We start from the raw sequence: 20,148 nt of genomic DNA, 5'->3' as shown, positions 1-20,148 counted from the left end.
TATTAGTAAATATTTGTAAATTAACATTAATAATTTCTCGGTAAAAAAAAAAGCTTTTCAGAAAAATACTTATTTCATTACTGCAGACACCAAAATTTTACATTTTTGGTATCTATTTATTTTATAATATCTTTAGTATTTTAGAGATAATTATCAATAATTATTGTGATAATATCTTAGATATTTTAGAAATCTTTCTACCTTGCCCTCCAAGCTACTCTACTATAAATACAACTCCGTCTCTAGGGTTAGAAGGAGAGTAGATGGATTAAATCAAATGACTGCAACATCCTACTACCAAATTGTAGGTAAATGGAACAAGTCACAAAACGACCTCATCATCTCCCTACGAGATTAAGTCGATAAGACCCTCGTAGCACTATCAAAACCCTAGCCTTTAGAATGGAATCAGGAGAGTTACGGAAATTGTAACCTTCAATCTTTCAATAATAAAACTCTTGTTTTTCGTATTATTTTTGTGCCTCTTTATGTACGAATTTTTATGGTTTACAAATTGGCACGCTCGGCGGTTCATCTCCATTCTCAAGGGATCCAAATTCAGTAGAGGAGGTTCGAGACAAAGTTGCAACCGACATCAAGTCTCTACAACCAGTCTCGAGGGGGCATCTGTAGACACCAAAATTTTACATTTTTGGTATCTATTTATTTTATTATATATTTAGTATTTTAGAGATAATTATCAATAATTATTATGATAATATCTTAGATATTTTAGAAATCTTTCTACCTTGCCTTCCAAGCTACTATACTATAAATACAACTCTGTCTCTAGGGTAGAGGGGGAGCAGATGGATTAAATCAAATGACCGCATCATCCTACTACCAAATTGCAGGTAAATTGGAACAAGTCACAAAATGACCCCATCATCTCCCTACGAGATTAAGTCGATAATACACTCTTAGCACTATCAAAACCCTAGCCTTTAGAATGGAATCAGGAGAGTTACGGAAATTGTAACCTTCAATCTTTTAATAATAAAACTCTTATTTTTCGTATTATTTTTGTGCCTCTTTATGTACGGATTTTTATGGTTTACAAATTGGCACGCTCGGCTGTTCATCTCGATTCTCAAGGGATCCAAATTCAGTAGAGGCGGTTCGAGACAAAATTGCAACCGACATCAAGTCTCTACAACCAGTCTCGAGGGGGCATCTGTAGACACCAAAATTTTACATTTTTGGTATCTATTTATTTTATAATATCTTTAGTATTTTAGAGATAATTATCAATAATTATTGTGATAATATCTTAGATATTTTAGAAATCTTTCTACCTTGCCCTCCAAGCTACTCTACTATAAATACAACTCCGTCTCTAGGGTTAGAGGGGGAGCAGATGGATGAAATCAAATGACCCCATCATCGTACTACCAAATTGTAGGTAAATGGAACAAGTCACAAAACGACCACATCATCTCTCTACGAGATTAAGTCGATAAGACCCTCATAGCACTATCAAAACCCTAGCCTTTAGAATGGAATCAAGAGAGTTACGGAAATTGTAACCTTCAATCTTTCAATAATAAAACTCTTGTTTCCCGTATTATTTTTGTGCCTCTTTATGTACGAATTTTTATGGTTTACAGTTACTTCTTACGATATAATTTTTTTTCTCTAATCAATACAATGAGTAGCTAGAAACATGAAAAATAAATGAAACTTTATAAATACCGTGCATACATCGCAAGGGGTCTATACTAATACAACTATTAACTCGGAAATAAACGGAAATAAGGAAATTAAATATACACAACGTTAGTAGGAAACTACTAATACATATTACAACGGGGATGTAGCAAATTACCCCCATATTTTATGAACTATGTGCAAATCAGCTCCTTAAGTTTCACCTTTAGCAAATTAGCCTCATAACTTTCCAAAAATGTACAATTAAGCACAAATCTAATTTTTTACCATTTTTTTAACTAAAACCTATTGTTTTCTATTATAAATATATTTCTTAAATAATTAAATATAATATTTATATATTCAACGAAAAATGCGAACCAATTTTAGTATAAGCAAAAAATTTGGTCATGTAACTTTTCATTGTAACATCATTAACAATTCTCAGATTAGGAACATTTTCGCCAAAATAAATAAAAAAAAATATATTTGAACGTGTTTTTTAATAAACAAGAATTTTAGGATTAAAATCTAATCAATAATTTTGATTTTCAATAGTAGTAAAATATTTAATTAACAAATTTTATTCTTAAAAATAAAGTATGTTGTTAATTGCACATTAAAATAATTTTGATTTTCAATAGTACTTAGTATCCTATAACGATTTCTCTTTGAGTGATTGACAAATATGATGCGCAACTTTTGTATAAGCAATTTGTAAAATAAGAATTAAAGCTCAAATAATTTTTGTTTAAATATTTTTCTCTTTGAAAGTGTAGATGTGTGTCACCTTTTAATTGTTGAATGAAGAGAGGTATTTATAGTTGTAGAGAATTAGGGTTTTAGAATATTCTGGAAGGCGCAAAACCCTAAATGACTTGACGAACAAGTAGGAGGCAAGGGTGTTGAGAATTCGGCCTCTAGGGTTTCGGCCCCTAGGTTTTCGGTCCATTCGACCTCCATAGCCCACAACAAATCGAGATAGAATTTAGTTGAAACCCTAGGTTGCATGACGACATAAATATCGTGTTACAAACCAATAGTTTATTCAACTTAAATTCTCATTAAATAATTCCAATTATATAAATACTCTCTTAATCTTATAAAACATTAAAAATATATTTTCCAAAAATTAAAGCATCATTTTTGTCTAGTAATGAAGTTATGGCTATGAGGTCATAACTTCACTAACCTTTAAATCAAACAAAGTAAAACCATTACCGGATGACGACCTATACTATCTAATCTTGGTAGATCTTGAGAACGAATCGTCTCTTCACAAGTCTCACATCTTGAGTCTCGTGGTTGATTTCTGATCTTGATCTTGCTTGAATACAACGATCAAGTGTCTTTGAAGTTGTACCTCCTTGGTCCAAACTTCAAGCTTGCGTCATTGTAATTGTTCCTTTCTATATTAAGACTTAAGCACACAATTACACGCATATGTTTATAATATTAAGTCCACATACAAATCATTACTGTCATTATCAAAACAACTAATTAGGACTAAAGGTCCAACAAATTCCCCCTTTTTGATGATGACAAATCTCCTATGATTTGTGTCTAAGTCTAGTTCCCCCTCAACATAATACTTTCCAAATTATAGAACAGTTGAGCGGAGAAGCTAATAATCTTTTCAAAGTTATAACTATAGAACGCCTTGAGAGAATTAACTTGAGACGGTCGCAAATCATAAAAACAATTCCCCCTCTTGGCATCATTGAAAAGACGAGAACAAACATAAAACAATTAGAATAATATATTATGAGACAAGAATTAATCATGAAAAACATATTATATTAAACGCAATCTAGTTCTTAATTAGCATAATAATATTATAAACCTGCAATCACACAAGGAATAAAATGCGGAATTGAAAAAGCTAATATCCATAAGAATGGACTTTTATTGTGAGCAAAGGAATTAAAAAGATAAGGCTAGGTTGGATGTTTGGATGGGTAAGGCGAGATGATCACGGGTAGTGGGGGCTCGGTGGTCGTGACCTAGGACGGGTCCGAAATTCCAAATTCTCGAGTCACGCGTGACAATAGTCTAGGAGTGCAGCTTGAGCAGTCAATCGAGTGTCGAAATTACCAATCCTCAAAGTCATAGCTTTAACTACTTCATATATCGTATGCATCTCAGACCTCGTCTCCTTTCCAGATTGTAATAGCTCATCACCAAACTTAACTAAACTATCCAAACCTTCCCTCATATGAGTAGATTCGGAGTGTGTTCGCACGGCGGCCTTAAGAGCATTGTCGATTTTTGTGTCAAATCGTGACAACACGGTGTTTAGACGCGCCGGGCTAATACTACTCGGTCCACTAGTATCAACTCTCTTTTCCTTTGTGATGAGATCAAACAACTCACATAATTTCTTGTCTTGCTCATTAATCCTTCCAAGAATAGAAGTAAAATTAGATTCTATCTTAGAATTCAACATCTCAAGACTCATATTGCTTTTTCCTCCTTTTTCTCCTTTTTCTCCTTTTTTTTCCGGCACATTTTTTTTTTATTTCTTGCTTTCCTTTTTTTTTTCGGCACTTTCTCTTTTTTTTTTTTTTTTTTTTTTTTTTTTTTGGTATTATCTCCTATTTCTTATATGATAAGAATAAGAAAAGAATCCTCTAGTTTGTGTTTAGGTAGGATTGTGTGGTAAATATACTGCGTTTAAATAATATAATTAGAATTGTGTTAAAAAAAATTCTATCATTAGAGTATAGGTTCATATTATTTGCACATATTTTAATTATGATAAAAAAAACAAACGTATGAATATTAATAGATATATAATATAGTATTTGCTTATTATTAAATCGAGTTGGATATCGAATTAAGTTAAAAAAAATATGGTGTACTTTTTAATATGTTATTCGTCTCACATTGAAAAATAATGCAGGTGTAATAAATATATACTACGTATAAATAGTTGAATTGTCCCACATCAGAAGATTATCATAAGGCAGGGTGATCCCATGATTATAAATAGGATTTATCCTTGGAACTTAGGTATCACCCCAAATATATTGAATCTCTCAAAGTATACTTATTATATAAGAGACTTTAAACATAATCTTGAATTAAATGTTAAATTTTTAAAGTTGTAACATTTTTTTAGGTGGGAGAAAGAGCGATAAAATGGTCAATATTATAACGGAAATTTTTCATGGTACCCTAAAATTTTGGTAGATTACACATAATACCCTTAATTTTAAGTTTCTACATATAATACCCTTGTATTTACTTTTTTTTCATAACGCCGTTACTCCTATGAGTAACTAGATGAGTAATTGAGCATGTCATGCTATTTGTGTTTTGTTATTTAGGTATTAAATGTTAGTTTATTAAATAAAATATGGATTTATAAATTAGATGATGAAGTGTTTGTGTAATAGATAACAAAAGAAAAAGGCGTCACAAGTCATAGGAGTAATGGCGTTATGACGGAAGTTGTCAAATGATATTCTGGGAAAGAAAAAGGAGAACACAGGGGTACCATTTCTAGAAACTTAAAAGTAGGGGTACCATGTGTAATCTATCAAAGTTCAAGGTTACCATGAGAAATTTCCAATATTATACTGATATAGTTAATTAAATTTTCATTTAAAAGAGAGAGATATCCGTACCAATAAAACAATAAAGGGGGTATTATTTTTTAATTATTATTTTATTGTCACTCCATCAAACTTAACGTCCATTTAACAGCCTTTACATTAGGGGGTACCATGTGCAAAAAAAATGGAACCTCAAGGGTACCGTAGGCAGATTCTTAAAAGTAGGGGTAACATGGAAAATCTGATAAAATTAAGGGGTACCACGGGAAATTTCCGTATGTCAATTATGATAAATTTTTTTTTTGAAGAAAAACAACATACAAATATTAATGGAGAGTACTTGATCATATTATTAAATTTAAATATAACTATTAGATATAATGAGTAGCAATTGTCCGAATTCGGTATTCGGGATCTGGTTGGATGTCGAAAAAAGTGCAAAAAAGATGGTGTAATTCTGAGCATGTTATTTGTCCCACATTGAAAAACAATGCAGGTTTGATGAATATATACTATATATAAATAGTAGAATTGTCCCACATCAGAAAAATAATCCAAGTTTGGTGAATATATTACTTATAAATAGTAAAATTGTCCCACATCGAAAGATTAGTATAAGATGTGGTGATTATATGATTATAAATAAGAGTTAACTCACGTATATATTAATCTTTTATTTTTTTTAAAAAGATATTTTAATAATATGTAAACAAATCATTAGACATAGAATATAAACATTAAACCCTAATAACGTTTTTTTTTGCATTATAAATAATTTAATTACCCCATTGCAACGCATAGACATTCAAACTAGTATATAAATATATAGGAGTATTATTAAACTCAACACGCATGACAAATATATTTAACATACATTTGTCACAATCCTTAAATGGAATACAAAGCGATTAAGAAAGAAAAAACACATTAAAGTCGACTTGAGAGACGTCAAGACTTTTACATAGTAAGCATGCCAATAATAACGCATAAACGAGTGGTAGTAATATTCATTATTATCAATAATCACATATAATATTTTTATGGAAAATGATAAATACAACCCTTACCAAAAAAGGAAAGAAAAGCTTAAATCAAGCATTAATGACATCAATTTACGCGTAATTGTGTCATAAATTCCTAATTTAATTCTATTTTGGGAAGTAATTTAGTTCTTAAATACAGCCTTTATATGAAAATGATAAAATAAATTTAGTACCACTAGATAGATACAACAAAATCAAGTTAAAATATTTAGTCATTGTTTCTCTTTCAATTAATTATTTATTTTAATCAAAAATAAATAAATAATTAAAACAGAGCGAGTAAAATGACTAATTTGGTAACGGATTGATTCAGAGATGATCAAAAACACAAGCGTTTCTAATTTTATAAAATTCCAATATGCTGTCGTCGTCATGACCATTTAACCCATTTATGACCTTGACGCAAGTGTCGCTGATTTCGTCGTCAACGGGGTCGGTCATAAATGGTATGCAATTATTCTGATTGTCTTGGGACCAACTGTTGAGTTGTTTGATTCTATTCCTGGAAGACTCGGGTAAACTGCTTTCATTGGTCCTTTTTGTAACGCAGTCCTTCAGCTCAGCTTATTAATCAAACCAGGGTAATTAAGATTAGTAAACTGGTTAACAATTAACATAGGGATAATTAAAAGAGAGGCGGGATTATTATTCTCCCCGTCTCGTCTCAATCATTTGTTCCTCTGTATTCACATGTATTTGTTATATATATTACGTTATATTTTTTGTGGATAAATAAACGATTGAGAAGGAAAGAATAATAAGTCATTATCTAGTAAGGTTTATGTCGGCAAATCAGGAGGAACAACATAGACTTTATTAATTAATCTTGAATGTGTAAAAGTAGCTTAATATAATTACGGTTTTTCTAACCTATGCCCACTAGGCATAGGATAAGAAACCCAAAATAGAAAGTAATAATTAAGCACTGTAGATACCTTCGGATAATTCGGCGGCAGTAGCCATGAAGACGTGAAGAACAAGGAAAGTTGCCAGGATTCCATAAAAGAGCTTTCCCATTATGCTAAATGTATGTATATATGTACGTACGTATGTATGTATGTAATGCTTAAAACTGATGTAGGGTGTCCTCTATTTATAGCCACTCCATGAACGAGATCTCCATCGTCAATTAACAACTAATTATCATAATTCATCATGATATGGAGATATAATGTGCACGTTAGTTTGGAATCTCAATCTCTTCCCATGTTGACAGATGGCCTGGTAATTATTAATAAGATTTTCAATTATGTACGTATTTGATTGTAAAATGTATCTCGGTAATGTTAATTGGTTATTAAGTACTTTGTCGAAACAATTTTGGTGTCCATAGAATAACGTTATTGTTATGAAGAATAATGAGATGGCGTCACCCGGTGACACTGAATTTCGGTACCACCGGGCGTATAATGGTAAATTAGTAAGCATTTTTGTTTCCCTCGGCCAAATTTTGAATTTGAGACTGAAAGGACGATTTAGGAATGTGGTGTTCTCTTTTAGTCTTGTTATTCCAATATTCTAATTTCCTTGATTTTCTCCAACAATATTATATGAATAGCTGTGTGATGTGTAGGTGCCTTGTTCCACCGAAACACCATTAAAATGATGCTCAATAGTTGTTAGTGCTAACCATTGTGATTAGTAGAAAAAAAATAGCACAACGAGAATGAAACTATTTAAACTAAGCCGACGAGTGTTCTAGCTATAATTTGACGTGGAGTTAGGTGCGTAGCAAAATAACTCGAGTTGAAATCCTGAATTGGAATCTGAGTTGTAAATATAATAATCTGAAGCTAATCACAAACTCAAATCGACTCCAACGAATTCGTAGTTTTTTGCACATTAGTTCTAAAACCAATTACTTTTGTAAAATTCGATATTAACGTCGTAACTCGTACGGTGCTAGAAATTTGTTGATATAGCAAACGATGAAAATCTTTAGAATATAACGTTGATGATGGATAAACAAACTTGGGATGTCATCAATTCATCATAATGTCGTGCAAATCGTAATTTACATCCTTCAATCTAAAACATTTTGCAGTAGTTTCTATCATGGAAAATATCCAAATTTTATTCTTTTTCCTGCAAAATTTCTTGATTATGTATTAGGTGATTGGTGATTTAGTTAGGGTGAAGATCTTACTTTAGTTTTACATTTCTACCCCTAAAGGGTTGGCGCAAATCGAAACTATAATATATTTTTTTATTTTTATTAATTAGGGTGGCGTCGAGTTTCAGTACCACCGGGTGGCGCCGTATCGCTATCTTGTTATGAAATACTCCGTAACAAATATTAGTTAGTGTGGATGTCCATTGAGCTTTACACTCATTATATATGTATTTAGGATTCTGATTCACCCTTCATCCATGTACTATATATATACCCCATCAGTATTGAATAATATGCAACTCTCTCCGACTGAAAAAACTCCGAAAATAGAGACAGACAAACGGATCTCGCCAGATTTGATTGATGGAGGCTAGGTTTTTTTAGCAATCTATTTTCTTATTATTTCTTCTCAACTTTCATCCTTCCACTTGAGGTTAACATACCAACAATACTACGTATATCTTAAAAAAATATTATTTATATCACGGTTCTATTAATAAGTTATTTGAAGTACACGCTAAAAATCTATTTGTGAAACAAAAAATTCACAAAAATTTCAACTAAATGTAATAAAAACAAATTAACACGTCAATTTTTCATATACAGGTTTTTAAATCTATTTTTATTTAACATTGGTTGGACATTTGTTTAACAAGTTAAGCACTTCGTACTAGATAATTACGAATTTCACATGAATTGAGAGATGGTGATTTGGTTGGAATGTGAGAAGTGAATTCCGAATGAAGTCCCATTTACTTGAGACTATAGGAGGCTAAGTAAACAACTTCCTATAAAATTATAATTCATAGAACTGTGGCAAACACACAAATCACTAATTTTGCAAATACTATGAATTACAATTTATGTGTTATGAGCAGGGTACCAATCGACTCCTTTAATAGTTTGAAAAATCGCTATCTTTAGATATTCATTGTTTAGTGTTACTCGATTTCATTATAAATGCATTGGTAAACTTTTTACTCCTAGTCTCCTACTTGCTCTTTTTACCAACCTAGAGGGTTTTTTTTGTACTACCAAAATCACCATTTATTTTTATTCCGGTACACTTTATTCCTATTCACTCTTTTTACCAATCTCTAGAGGTTTTCACAAATACTACTATATCTCCAGTTGTATAATTGATACCGAGTTTGTCGTACTCCTCGATATGCAAACAATATTTATAATCTCAATAACAAACTAATGAATGTAGTAGGGTAAGGAGGTCGATCCACAGAGATGGTGTGTTAGATATGGTTTATAGGTCTCAGTCTTCGTTTTAGTCTAGTCGGTCACTAAGATTGAAGTGATTATCTATGCTAAAAGTCTAAGCCAAGAACATGAAATAAATGAACAAGCGAATAAACAAGTAAGTTAAGCACAATTGGAATATACTCATCCTTGGGGTATTCGCTTCCCTCCCTTGACCACATTTTATGCAAAACATTTATGTACAAACTAAGTGCAAGACTATAATTAAAAATCGACACATATATACATAAGACAAATGCATGCGGAAATTAAACAAACAAGAATTGAAACATGCAACAAGTTTGACTAATCCTAACAACACATCAACACCAACAATCCACAAGTTCCCCAAGGGAACATCCAAGGCACAAAATCCCATCCTCCTCCATATTATACAACAATATAAAAAGAGAAAGAGCGGAAAAGGAGAAAGAGATAAGAACGTCTATATCAAGCGGTCTTCTAGTCTCCTTTTTTCCTTGGATAGTCAATGTACCTATGCCACTTGTTAGCCAAACACAAATGTATACAATGCGATATTTTTTGAATTTTTTGAAATTTTGAAATTTTTAATCATTTTTGGAATTTTTTCTCAAATATATACAAGTGGATATATACAACTATTAACAATATGCACAAAGTGGATATTTCCCTCTCCACACTTAATATTTACATTGTCCTCAATAGAACAAAGTATAGGGAGAGAATAGGAAAAATAAATAACATATTTTGGGATTTTGAAATTTGTTTTTGAAATGAAATAACATATTTTTGTTGTTTTTGAATTTTCGAAAAAGTAAAGAACTTGTTTTTTTGTGTGTGTGTGTGTGTGTGTGTGTGTGTGTGTGTTTTTGGCCTTCTCCACACACTTATTATTTACAACATCCAATGATGGATGAAGTGTGGTTATGAGGCATTTTTGAAAAGGAAAAACTTATTTTTGAGGATTTTTTTTTTCAATTTTTTTTTTTTGTATTTTGATTTTTATCAAATGCAATGCATGAAATTATGTTATTTGAAATGCAATGCAAGGTATTGTATATGAATGCAACTAAGCTAACATATATTACAAATGCAAATGAACTAATGCAAAACTAGCTAAATGATGCATGATGAAAGCGAATAACTACACTACACATATCTATGCTAAGCTAAACTAAAGTATGCTAAATTTGGATTTGGGGGAGAAGTACCGATTAAGTGGGAATTTGGATTTTGCAAAGTGAGAGCAAAAAACACCGACATCTACTCATTCTTCCAAGAAAAACAATGATAAACATGGTAAGACCGAACCAATCAAAAGCAAGATATAAACACCAACAAAAGAAGCACAACCCAAAATGAGCTAAAAGGAGCAAGCATATGAAGGGAATAAGGCTCCTACACTACTACTACCAAGTGGCCTATGATGAGGGGCCGGGGTAGTAGTTTTGGGGGTTGAGCCGCTTGCTCAAATTGGGCTAGAAGCGCGGCTTGGTTGGCTTGCGAGGTAGTTTAAACGCTTCTCAATTGAGATAGATTGTAGAGAGACATACGGTTGGTGTGCATGGAGAGTTCATGAGTCTCCTGGATCATGACATTATTCTCCACAACCATGTCCCAAGTCTTATCGAGTCGGGCTTGGTTGGCCTGAGCGATCTCAAGAGCATCGTAGGAGTACTCATAGGCGTCTCTAGTGTTGCGGTACATCTCATCCCATTGAGTTTGGAAAGCCGGGGTGCCAAAGAAGTCATAAATAGGTTGGTGCGGTTGGTCAAATTGTTGTTGTTCAAGTTGTTGTGGGGAGGGTTAGTGGTGAGGTGATTGATGGTGAGGGAATTGATGGTTAGGGGATTGATGGGGTTGGATGGGAGGTGTGGGTTGGCAGGGCTCTCGGCGTGTTCTTGTGCCCGAAGTGGAGGCCCCGACATTGTCATCCACGACTTGGTTAATTTGTACCTCTTTCTCCCCTCCCTCATTATCCTCCGAGTCGGAGCACTCACTATCTCCATAATCCCATTCCTCACTCACATTGATGTAAGTCTTTGTGATCCAATGGCCACCTTCCTTAAAAACTCCCCGGTCCTCCTAGGCATCCCGTAGTTAACATGGTCAGATAGCGTCACCCAAGCGGGATTCGGTAGTTGGATGGCTCGGGTTAGGGTAATTTCATATAAAGCATGGTTGTCATCAAATAAGAGCCATCGCAAATAGACATTGTCTAACCATTTGTCTTGGGGACACGGGGTAAAGTATGAGGTATTGTACCCCAAAGGTCGTGCAAGCAATGAAATTACACCCCCACAAGCAATGTTTCGTAGTGATTTGGTGGCTATGCCATGAAAAAATCTTGCCACGACCTCCGAGAGGTTGAGGGAGCTTGCGCGGTTGGTGACCGCGTCTTCTATCAAACAGACGGCTAAGGCACTACAAACATGGTGGGTTTCTCGGTTGAAAAAACAGAATTTGCAAGAGTACGACCAAAATATCGGGGAATGGGGTTCTTAATAGATTGATTTTTTTCTTTTCCCCCGTTAAAACGTCTCCTCCGGGAAATGAGTAGCCAAAACCGGGCGCGGATTTTTTGACATTCCCTATTTTGGCCCGGACGATACCCACCATGTGGGTTGTGAGGCAACCCGAGAAGTGCACCAAATTGCTCAAGTGTGAAGCGGTTTGAATTTCCACATAATTGAAATTTAACAATTGGAGGTTCCGATTTAATGCTCAATTTAAAGGTGGTGAAAAATTCACTAGTTAGAGCCGGGTAGGTGTCATCCGCGACATCAAAAAACAATGAAATCTCGATTCTCTGACACAATTAGGCTACATCATCTCTAATACCAATCCTAGTCAAGGTGGGCTTATGAGCCCACCGGGTAGTCTCATAGGTCTTATCTAAAAACATCACAAATCGATTAAGTAAATCTCTACTACTAAAGGCTATACCGGTGGAAGTATAGACAAAAGGAAGAGCGGAATTTGAGTGGCTGACCATTGCGGTAGGCGGATTTGCAGCGGCTCGGGTTGATCGTGGTCTTTTGAAAGCCATTGTTGCCCTCTCCTTGCTTGTCCCAAAAATTGTTGTTAAAACCTTGTAGTATCTTGAGAGAGTACCCTACTTGTGAAATAAAGTGCTCCACAACAACTTATTAGCACCCTTGAAGTGGTGATGAAAAATTTGGTATGACGAAACCAAAAATAAACATCAAGATCTTGGAGGAAATGAAGAGTAGATGCGGAAAATGCTATTATTTTTGTGTTTTGATGAAGGAATGATGGTGTTTGAACAGATTAAAGGAAGGATTTTGGTTGAGTTTTGATGTTTGGTGAAGATGGGTTAAAGAGGGAGGTAGTGTTTATGTGAAATAAGTGGAGATAAATGAGTTGGTGGGTGATAAGGGATGAATTCTGGGTAGGTGGGGGCCACCGGGTGAAATTTCACCAGGTGGAAATTTTGGCGTTTTTGCAATTTTTTTTTGGACGGGTGAAATTTTCGCCAGATGGGATTTTCAGTCAGATTTTTTGTATTATATGACCGGGTAAAAATAATTCACCTGGCGGGTGAAATTTCACCAGATGCCAATTTTGCTCATTTTGCATGTTTTGTATCTGGTGAAAATTTTTGCCCATCTGGTGAGTTTTCACGAGACGCCGAATATGCCTTCTTTTTGAACCCAATCACCTATATTTTGAAGAAGGCAAGGTTTTATCCTTCAACAAGCACTTCACCCTTCACTCAGGACTCATTTCAACGTCGACAACACTCATTTCGCTTGATGCAAGTATCGCCCAATAGCTTAGCATCTCTCTCCTCGAGTTGGACCAAGTGCCAACTTTTCAATTCTCTTGTCACATCCACATTTCCATTGGTTTCCAACATCATCCGGTTTCAACTTTAACTCAACACCTATCCACAAGTCACAAAAACACTATACCCACATAAAATCCAAGGGAGGCAAACCATCTAGCAACTATGCTAACAAACAAAAATATATAAATGACGGAATTGGAATTGCAGTATGAAAAAGACAAGGAAAGAAATATTTACAAATGGTGGTTCTTGTGGAACTCCACCAAACCAAAGCTTGTTCAAGATTGAAATTACTCGTCCCCCAAGGATGGGGGATCTTCCAAATCAATTTCACCTCGGGTCTCAATAGGTTGACCCTCATAAAAGTACTTTACTCGTTGCCCATTCACTTTGAAACATTCACCCTTTTTGTTCTTCGTTTCAAATGAACCATAGGGGGACACGGTCACTACTTCAAAAGGTCCCGACCATCGGGATCTCAATTTTCCGGGAAACAATTGGAACCTTGAGTTGAAGAGTAGGACCTTGTCCCCTACACATATCTCTTTTATTGTAATCTTAGAATCGTGCCATTGCTTAGTCCATTCTTTTTAGAGTTTGACGTTCTCATAAGCATCCAACCTTGGTTCATCTAGCTCATTGAGTTGGAGGAACCGCTTGTTTCCCTCAACATCTAAGTCAAAGTTGAGCTCTTTTAGAGCCCATCTTGCACGGTGTTCCAACTCAAGAGGTAGGTGACAAGACTTGCCAAAGACCAAACAGTAGGGAGTTGTACCTATCGGGGTCTTATAAGAGGTCCGTAGTGCCCAAAGCACATCATTGAGCTTAGCACTCCAATCTTTCCTAGACTTATTCACCACACGCTCTAGAATAGTCTTGATTTGTCGGTTGGACACCTCCACTTGCCCGTTGGTTTGGGGGTGGTAGGCAAGAGCCACTTTGTGTCGGACGCCGTATTTCTTGAGCAAAGCATAAATGGTGCGGTTGATGAAGTTAGACCCACCATCACTTATGACGGCCCTACGTACTCCAAAGCGTGGGAATATTTACTCCTTGAAGAGCTTGGTGACAACTCTTTAATCATTGGTAGGTGCGGCAATAGCTTCTATCCACTTGGACATGTAATATACCGCAACCAAAATGTATTGGTTGCCAAATGAAGATGGAAACGGTCCCATAAAGTCCACACCCCATACATCAAAGACTTCAACTTCCAAAATATTGTTTAGAGGCATCTCATCCCGCCTCCTAATATTTCCTCTTCTTTGACAAGAGTTACAAGAATGGACTAAAGCATAACCATCCTTGAATAATGATGACTAATAGAACCTACAATGAAGAACCAGAGCTTGGGTCCTAGAGGTGGACAAATGGCCTTCATAGGTGGTAGCATGGCAAGCTTGAAGGATTGCTTTCCCTTCTTCATGAGTGACACATCTTCTATAAATTCCATCATTGCATCTCCTATATAAGAAAGGATCTTCCGAAACATATCTCCTTGACTCATATCTCAACTTCTTCCTAGCTTGGTTGTCAAGTTCTTCCGGAATAAAGCTATAGCTCAAGTAATTAGCAATATCCGCATACCAAGGGTTAGAGTGCGTGACAGCTAAGATAGAGTCATCGGGTAGCCATTCATCAATGGGTATCCCATCATCAACATCTCCTCGTGCTTCTTTTATCAACCTTGACAAGTGATCCGCAACAATATTTTCGGATCCCGGTTTATCCTTTATTGTAACATCAAACTCTTGTAGCAACAATACCCATCGTATCAACCTCGGCTCAGCATTCTTCTTGACCATAAGTTGCTTGATAGTGGTGTGATCCGTGTAAACAATTACCTTAGAGCATAGAAGGTAAGGCCGGAACTTCTAAAAAACATATACTACCGCCAACATCTCTTTTTCCGTGATAGTGTAATTGCATTGAGCATTCTCCAAGGTCTTGCTTACATAAGCTATCACATGAAGCTTCTTGTCTTGTCTTTGAACCAAGACCGGAACTTCTAAAAAGCATACACTACCGCCAACATCTCTTTTTCCGTGATAGTGTAATTGCATTGAGCATTCTCCAAGGTCTTCCTTACATAAGCTATCACATGAAGCTTCTTGTCTTGTCTTTGAACCAAGACCCCCTCCCAATGCAAAGTCACTTGCATCGCACATCAACTCAAAGGGGAGGTCCCAATTGGGTGGTTGCACTATTGGAGCCGATACCAAGGCTTGCTTGAGCCTACAAAAGCTTTCAACACAAGATTCATCAAATATAAAGGGAGTGTCCTTGGCAAGAAGCGAGGTGAGGGGTTTAGCGATTTTTGAAAAATCTATGATAAACCTTCGGTAAAACCCCGCATGACCCAAGAAACTCCTCACACCTTTGACATTGGTGGGTGGGGGAAGTTTCTCAATCACCTCCACTTTAGCCTTGTACATTTGGATCTCTTTCTTAGAAATGACATGACCAAGAACCACTCCCTCTTGCACCATGAAGTGGCATTTTCCCAATTCAACTTGAGGTTATATTGGATGCAAGTTTGGAGCACTTGGGAGAGGTTTTTCAAACAATCATAAAATAAGGTGCCATGGACACTTAAGTCCTCCATAAACACCTCCATAGACTTCTCAATGTAATTTGAAAAGATAGACATCATGACTCTTTGGAATGTCCCGGGAGCATTGCAAAGTCCAACCGGCATTCTTTGATACGCGAAGACACCATAAGGACAAGTGAAGGTAATTTTTGCTTGATCATCCGGGTGTATGGGTATTTGGAAAAACCCGGAGTAACCGTCAAGAAAGCAAAAATACTCATGGTTTGCAAGTCTCTCGAGCATTTGATCAATAAATGGCAAAGGGAAGTGATCTTTGATTGAGGCAGAATTGAGCTTTCGATAATCAATACACATTCTCCATCCCGTGACCGGTCGGGTGAAGATGAGTTCACCTTCCTCATTCTCAACCACGGTCATACCGCCCTTTTTGGGGACAATTTGAACCGGCCTCACCCAATCGCTTCCCGAGATGGAGTATATAATTCCGGCCTCAAGCAACTTATCAAATTCCTTCCTCACCACCTTCTTCGATTTGTCATTCAACCTCTTCTTAGGTTGAGCAGAAGGAGTGATCCATCCTCAAGTGTGATGCGGTGCATGCATACTCGAGGATCGATTCCCGTGAGATCAACAAGGCTATACCCAATGGCTTTCTTGTTTGCTTTGAGAACATTTAAAAGTTTTTCCTTTTGAGATGCCATTAGATTTGCATTAATGATAACGGGGAAGGAGTTTGCCTCATCAAGGTAAGCATACTCATGGGAGGGGAGTAAGGGTTTGAGATCTACCTTTGGAGGGTTTTTACCCTCATCTTCATCAAGGAGTAGTGGTAGAGCCTCATAGTCTTCTTCCAAATGCTCCCCCGAGCACTTATCCTTTGCATCTTCAATCACATTTTCTAACATGTCCACCGAATAGACACTCTCAAACATTGGTTGTGAAATTGCCCCGGTCAAAGAAAATTCTACCATATTTCCTCCCACTTTGAAAGTGAGCTTTCCTTCTTTAACACTTATGTTGACATCCCCGGTTGCCAAGAAAGGCCTCCCAAGAATAATGGGAGTTTGTTGGTCTTCCGAAAAGTCAAGAACCACAAAGTCGGCCGGGATATAGAAATTGCCCACTTTAACCAGAACATCTTTAATTACACCTATTGGTATTTGTACCGACCTATCGTCTAGTTGCAAGGTCATAGATGTAGGTATCATGTCATGCAAACCAACCTTCCTTGCAATAGGGAGCGAAAGTATGCTAACACTAGCACCAAGATCACAAAGTTCCTTCTTGATACTAACATTACCCACCATGCACGTAATAGAGAAACTACCCGGATCTTGTAGCTTTTCCGGCATGGGGTTGAGCAAGACCGCACTACATTGCCCCCTAAGAGCCACTAGACCATCTCCTCCAATGCTCCTCTTCTTTGTCAAAACATCCTTCAAGAATTTGGTGTAGAGTGGCATTTCACTACCTCGGTGAAAGGAAATGAAACTTCGAGCTTCTTCAACATCTCCAAGAATTTGGAGAATTTCTTCTCCCTATTCATTGCTCTACTCCTATTAGGAAATGGTATTGGAGGGTTGTAGGTCTTTTCGGAAGTAGAAGCTTACTTGGTGGTATCCACTTCATTTGATTCTTTTCTTTTACCTTTGTCTCTTTCAACCACTCTTGCTTGACCTCCTTCAAGCACAATTTCCCCCAAGACGAAGTTCTCGTCATCTTTAAGTTGTTCACTCACATTTCCCTTCTTCATGTTGTCAACTCTACTTGTGGGTGAGAGGGGTGGACTCTCCTCTCCATCTTTCATCACATCCCTCTTTCTTTTCGGCTCATAGTCCTTGTAAGGATCTTCTAAGTCTTTCCCGCTCCTCAAGGTCACCACATGAGCTTATTGGTGTGGTGGCAATCCATATCTCTGATGAGAGCCTTGAGGAGGTAATGAATGTGGAGCTCTTTGTAAGGAAGAGGGGTTTTGATTGGCCATATATGAGTCAAATTTCCTTTGATGTGCTTGGACATTGGAGAGCTCGGTCTTCAAGCTTTTGAATTGTTGGTCCACTTGAGCCTCTCTTCTCTCGGCCTTGGCCTCCATATCCCTTAGAAATTTCTCAAGGGTAGAGTTGGGGCTAGGTGGTTCAATGAATTATTATTGATTTTGTGGAGGTCTGTAAGAGGTTTGTTGTTGTTGATACCCTTGTTGTTGGTTGAAAGGTTGTTGGTACGGTTGATTTTGTTGATGTTGATAACCTTGTTGGTATGGAGTGTTTTGTTGTTAGTTGCGGTAGTTGTCTCTTTGATGTGGTGGAATTTAATTGGGGTTGTCATGTTGTCGTTGACTCCGGAAGTTGGAGCCTTGACCTTGATTATTGTTGTATTGCCTTGAGTGATCGGGCTTTGGTGGAGGCATGTATTGTGGTTGTTGATACTTGGGTCCAATGGTTGCCCTGCATAAGAAAGTTTAGGATCTTGGTTAGGGAAGGCGCGGTAGAAAGTCGCATGACGTTGGTAAGAGACCCTTGGTGCACCTTGCCCTTGAAGAACAAAGCATTCTTAGGCTCTTGGACATAGTATACCTTAGAGTGACTAGGCCCGACCTCTTGAAATTGCCATAATTCTCCTTGCTTCTTCTCCATCTTGAACTCCTCAAATTTCTTAGTCAAGTCATCCAACTTAGCTTTGTATTCCGTTTCTATCTTAGAAGGCCATTCACTCTTGTAGGCCACATCCCTTGCATAGCTACTCTCCATCTCGAAAATATTTTGAATCATTTCCCTGATTTAAGCATTGTCCATGTTCTCAAAATTGCCACACGGATGTCGCCACGATCATATCCCGAAACCTTTGTTCAATATTCCGGAAAAAGGTTTGGATGGTCATCCATTTTGGGATATCGTGGTGTGGACAAGATGATAGAAGGTCTCTAAAACGTTCCCAAGCTTCACTTAGAGTTTCCATAGGTCTTTGCTTGAATGTTTGAATTTCATGCCTAATCCTTGCGATTTTAGATGGTGGTTAAAATTTGTTGATGAAGGCCTTAGATATAGCCTCCCAAGTAGTAAATGTACCCGGCTCATGAGAATTAAACCACTTCTTGGCATTATCCTTCAAAGTGATAGGGAAAATTATTAGAAGCATTTGCTCTTTGGTTACACCGTTATGCTTGATAGAACCCTCTTTCTCCTTGAATGTAGTGAGATGTTGATGGACATCTTCACTTTTCATCCCATGGTACACATCTTGTTGCATGTAGTTGATCACATGGTGCCGAAGCTCAAAGGTGTTAGGAGCAAGGGCTCCATAGTTGATTGTCGAACAAGCTCGGTTGGGGTCCGGCCTATTGTAGTATCCCATAGGTTGATCCTCCATCTCGTTGTTTACTAGGTTATGTCGTGGAGATTCGGTGTTGTCGGTATGGGTGGAGTATTGTGAATGTGTTGGTGAGTTTCATGGAGAATTGATTGGACAGTTGTTTGGTGGAGAGTTGTGTAGAGTGTGGAGAACTGATAAGGTGGAAGAAGAGGGTGGTATATTTGGGTTCTCAATTGTGGAAGTTGGGGTGTTGGGCGGGTTAATGAAAGGTGGAGATCCACGAATTGCCGCTAAAGCTTTTCTTCTTCGTTCCCGAAAAGTCTTCTCGATCTCACGATCAAGGGGGAAGAGAGGTCCTATGTAACACCTATTCATGCACTCAACAAAAGATCAAATAGTTCTAATGCAAAGATTGCACTAGGACAAAGGGAGAAAACAAGCAACAATTAAAAGAACTAAGCCTAGATGAAAACAAATAATCCTATCCAATATCGCCGTTCCCGGTAACGGCGCCAAAAACTTAATGTAAAACAAATCTTATATTTGTAACCTCGCAAGTATAACGAGAACTCATCGTAGATGTGAGGGTCGAACCCAAGGGACGGAATTATGGTTCTAAGATAGTTTGTTAATCTACTAGTTTAGTTCAAGATTAAGAATTGAAGTTGGTTTAAGTTAACTAAAAGAAATAGACTAAAACAATAGAAAATTGATTAAATACTTAAGATGGTGAAAGATGATGATTAAGAGAACCAGGATATCGGGTTCACTCATGTAGATAAGGAGAGAAAAACACGTACAAGGGTAAAACCAAAGAGCATAAGCAAGGGACAGACTCGATCTCTCGATGTGAGACTATCCCTTAAGTTAAGATTGATGAA

The 20,148-nt window shown here is 36.7% G+C and overlaps 1 protein-coding gene across 1 annotated transcript; it reads right to left on the bottom strand.

Moving 5' to 3' along the window:
- Positions 1-16,497: 16,497 nt before the first annotated feature.
- LOC141614666 (uncharacterized) lies at positions 16,498-17,421 on the bottom strand. The gene has a single exon (XM_074433411.1). The coding sequence runs from the start codon at positions 17,419-17,421 to the stop codon at positions 16,498-16,500; it is 924 nt and encodes a 307-aa protein (XP_074289512.1).
- Between the last annotated feature and the right edge of the window lie 2,727 nt (positions 17,422-20,148).

The sequence above is a fragment of the Silene latifolia genome, chromosome 11, assembly GCF_048544455.1.
Source record: "Silene latifolia isolate original U9 population chromosome 11, ASM4854445v1, whole genome shotgun sequence".
NCBI classification, from domain to species: Eukaryota; Viridiplantae; Streptophyta; class Magnoliopsida; order Caryophyllales; family Caryophyllaceae; genus Silene; species Silene latifolia.
Note: the sequence above shows the minus strand (reverse complement) of the source record. Positions and strands in the feature narration are given on the sequence as shown.

Excerpts from the sequence above, each read along its gene's own strand:
- LOC141614666 (XM_074433411.1), bottom strand. The coding sequence starts at position 17,421 with ATGCCACTCTACACCAAATTCTTGAAGGATGTTTTGACAAAGAAGAGG.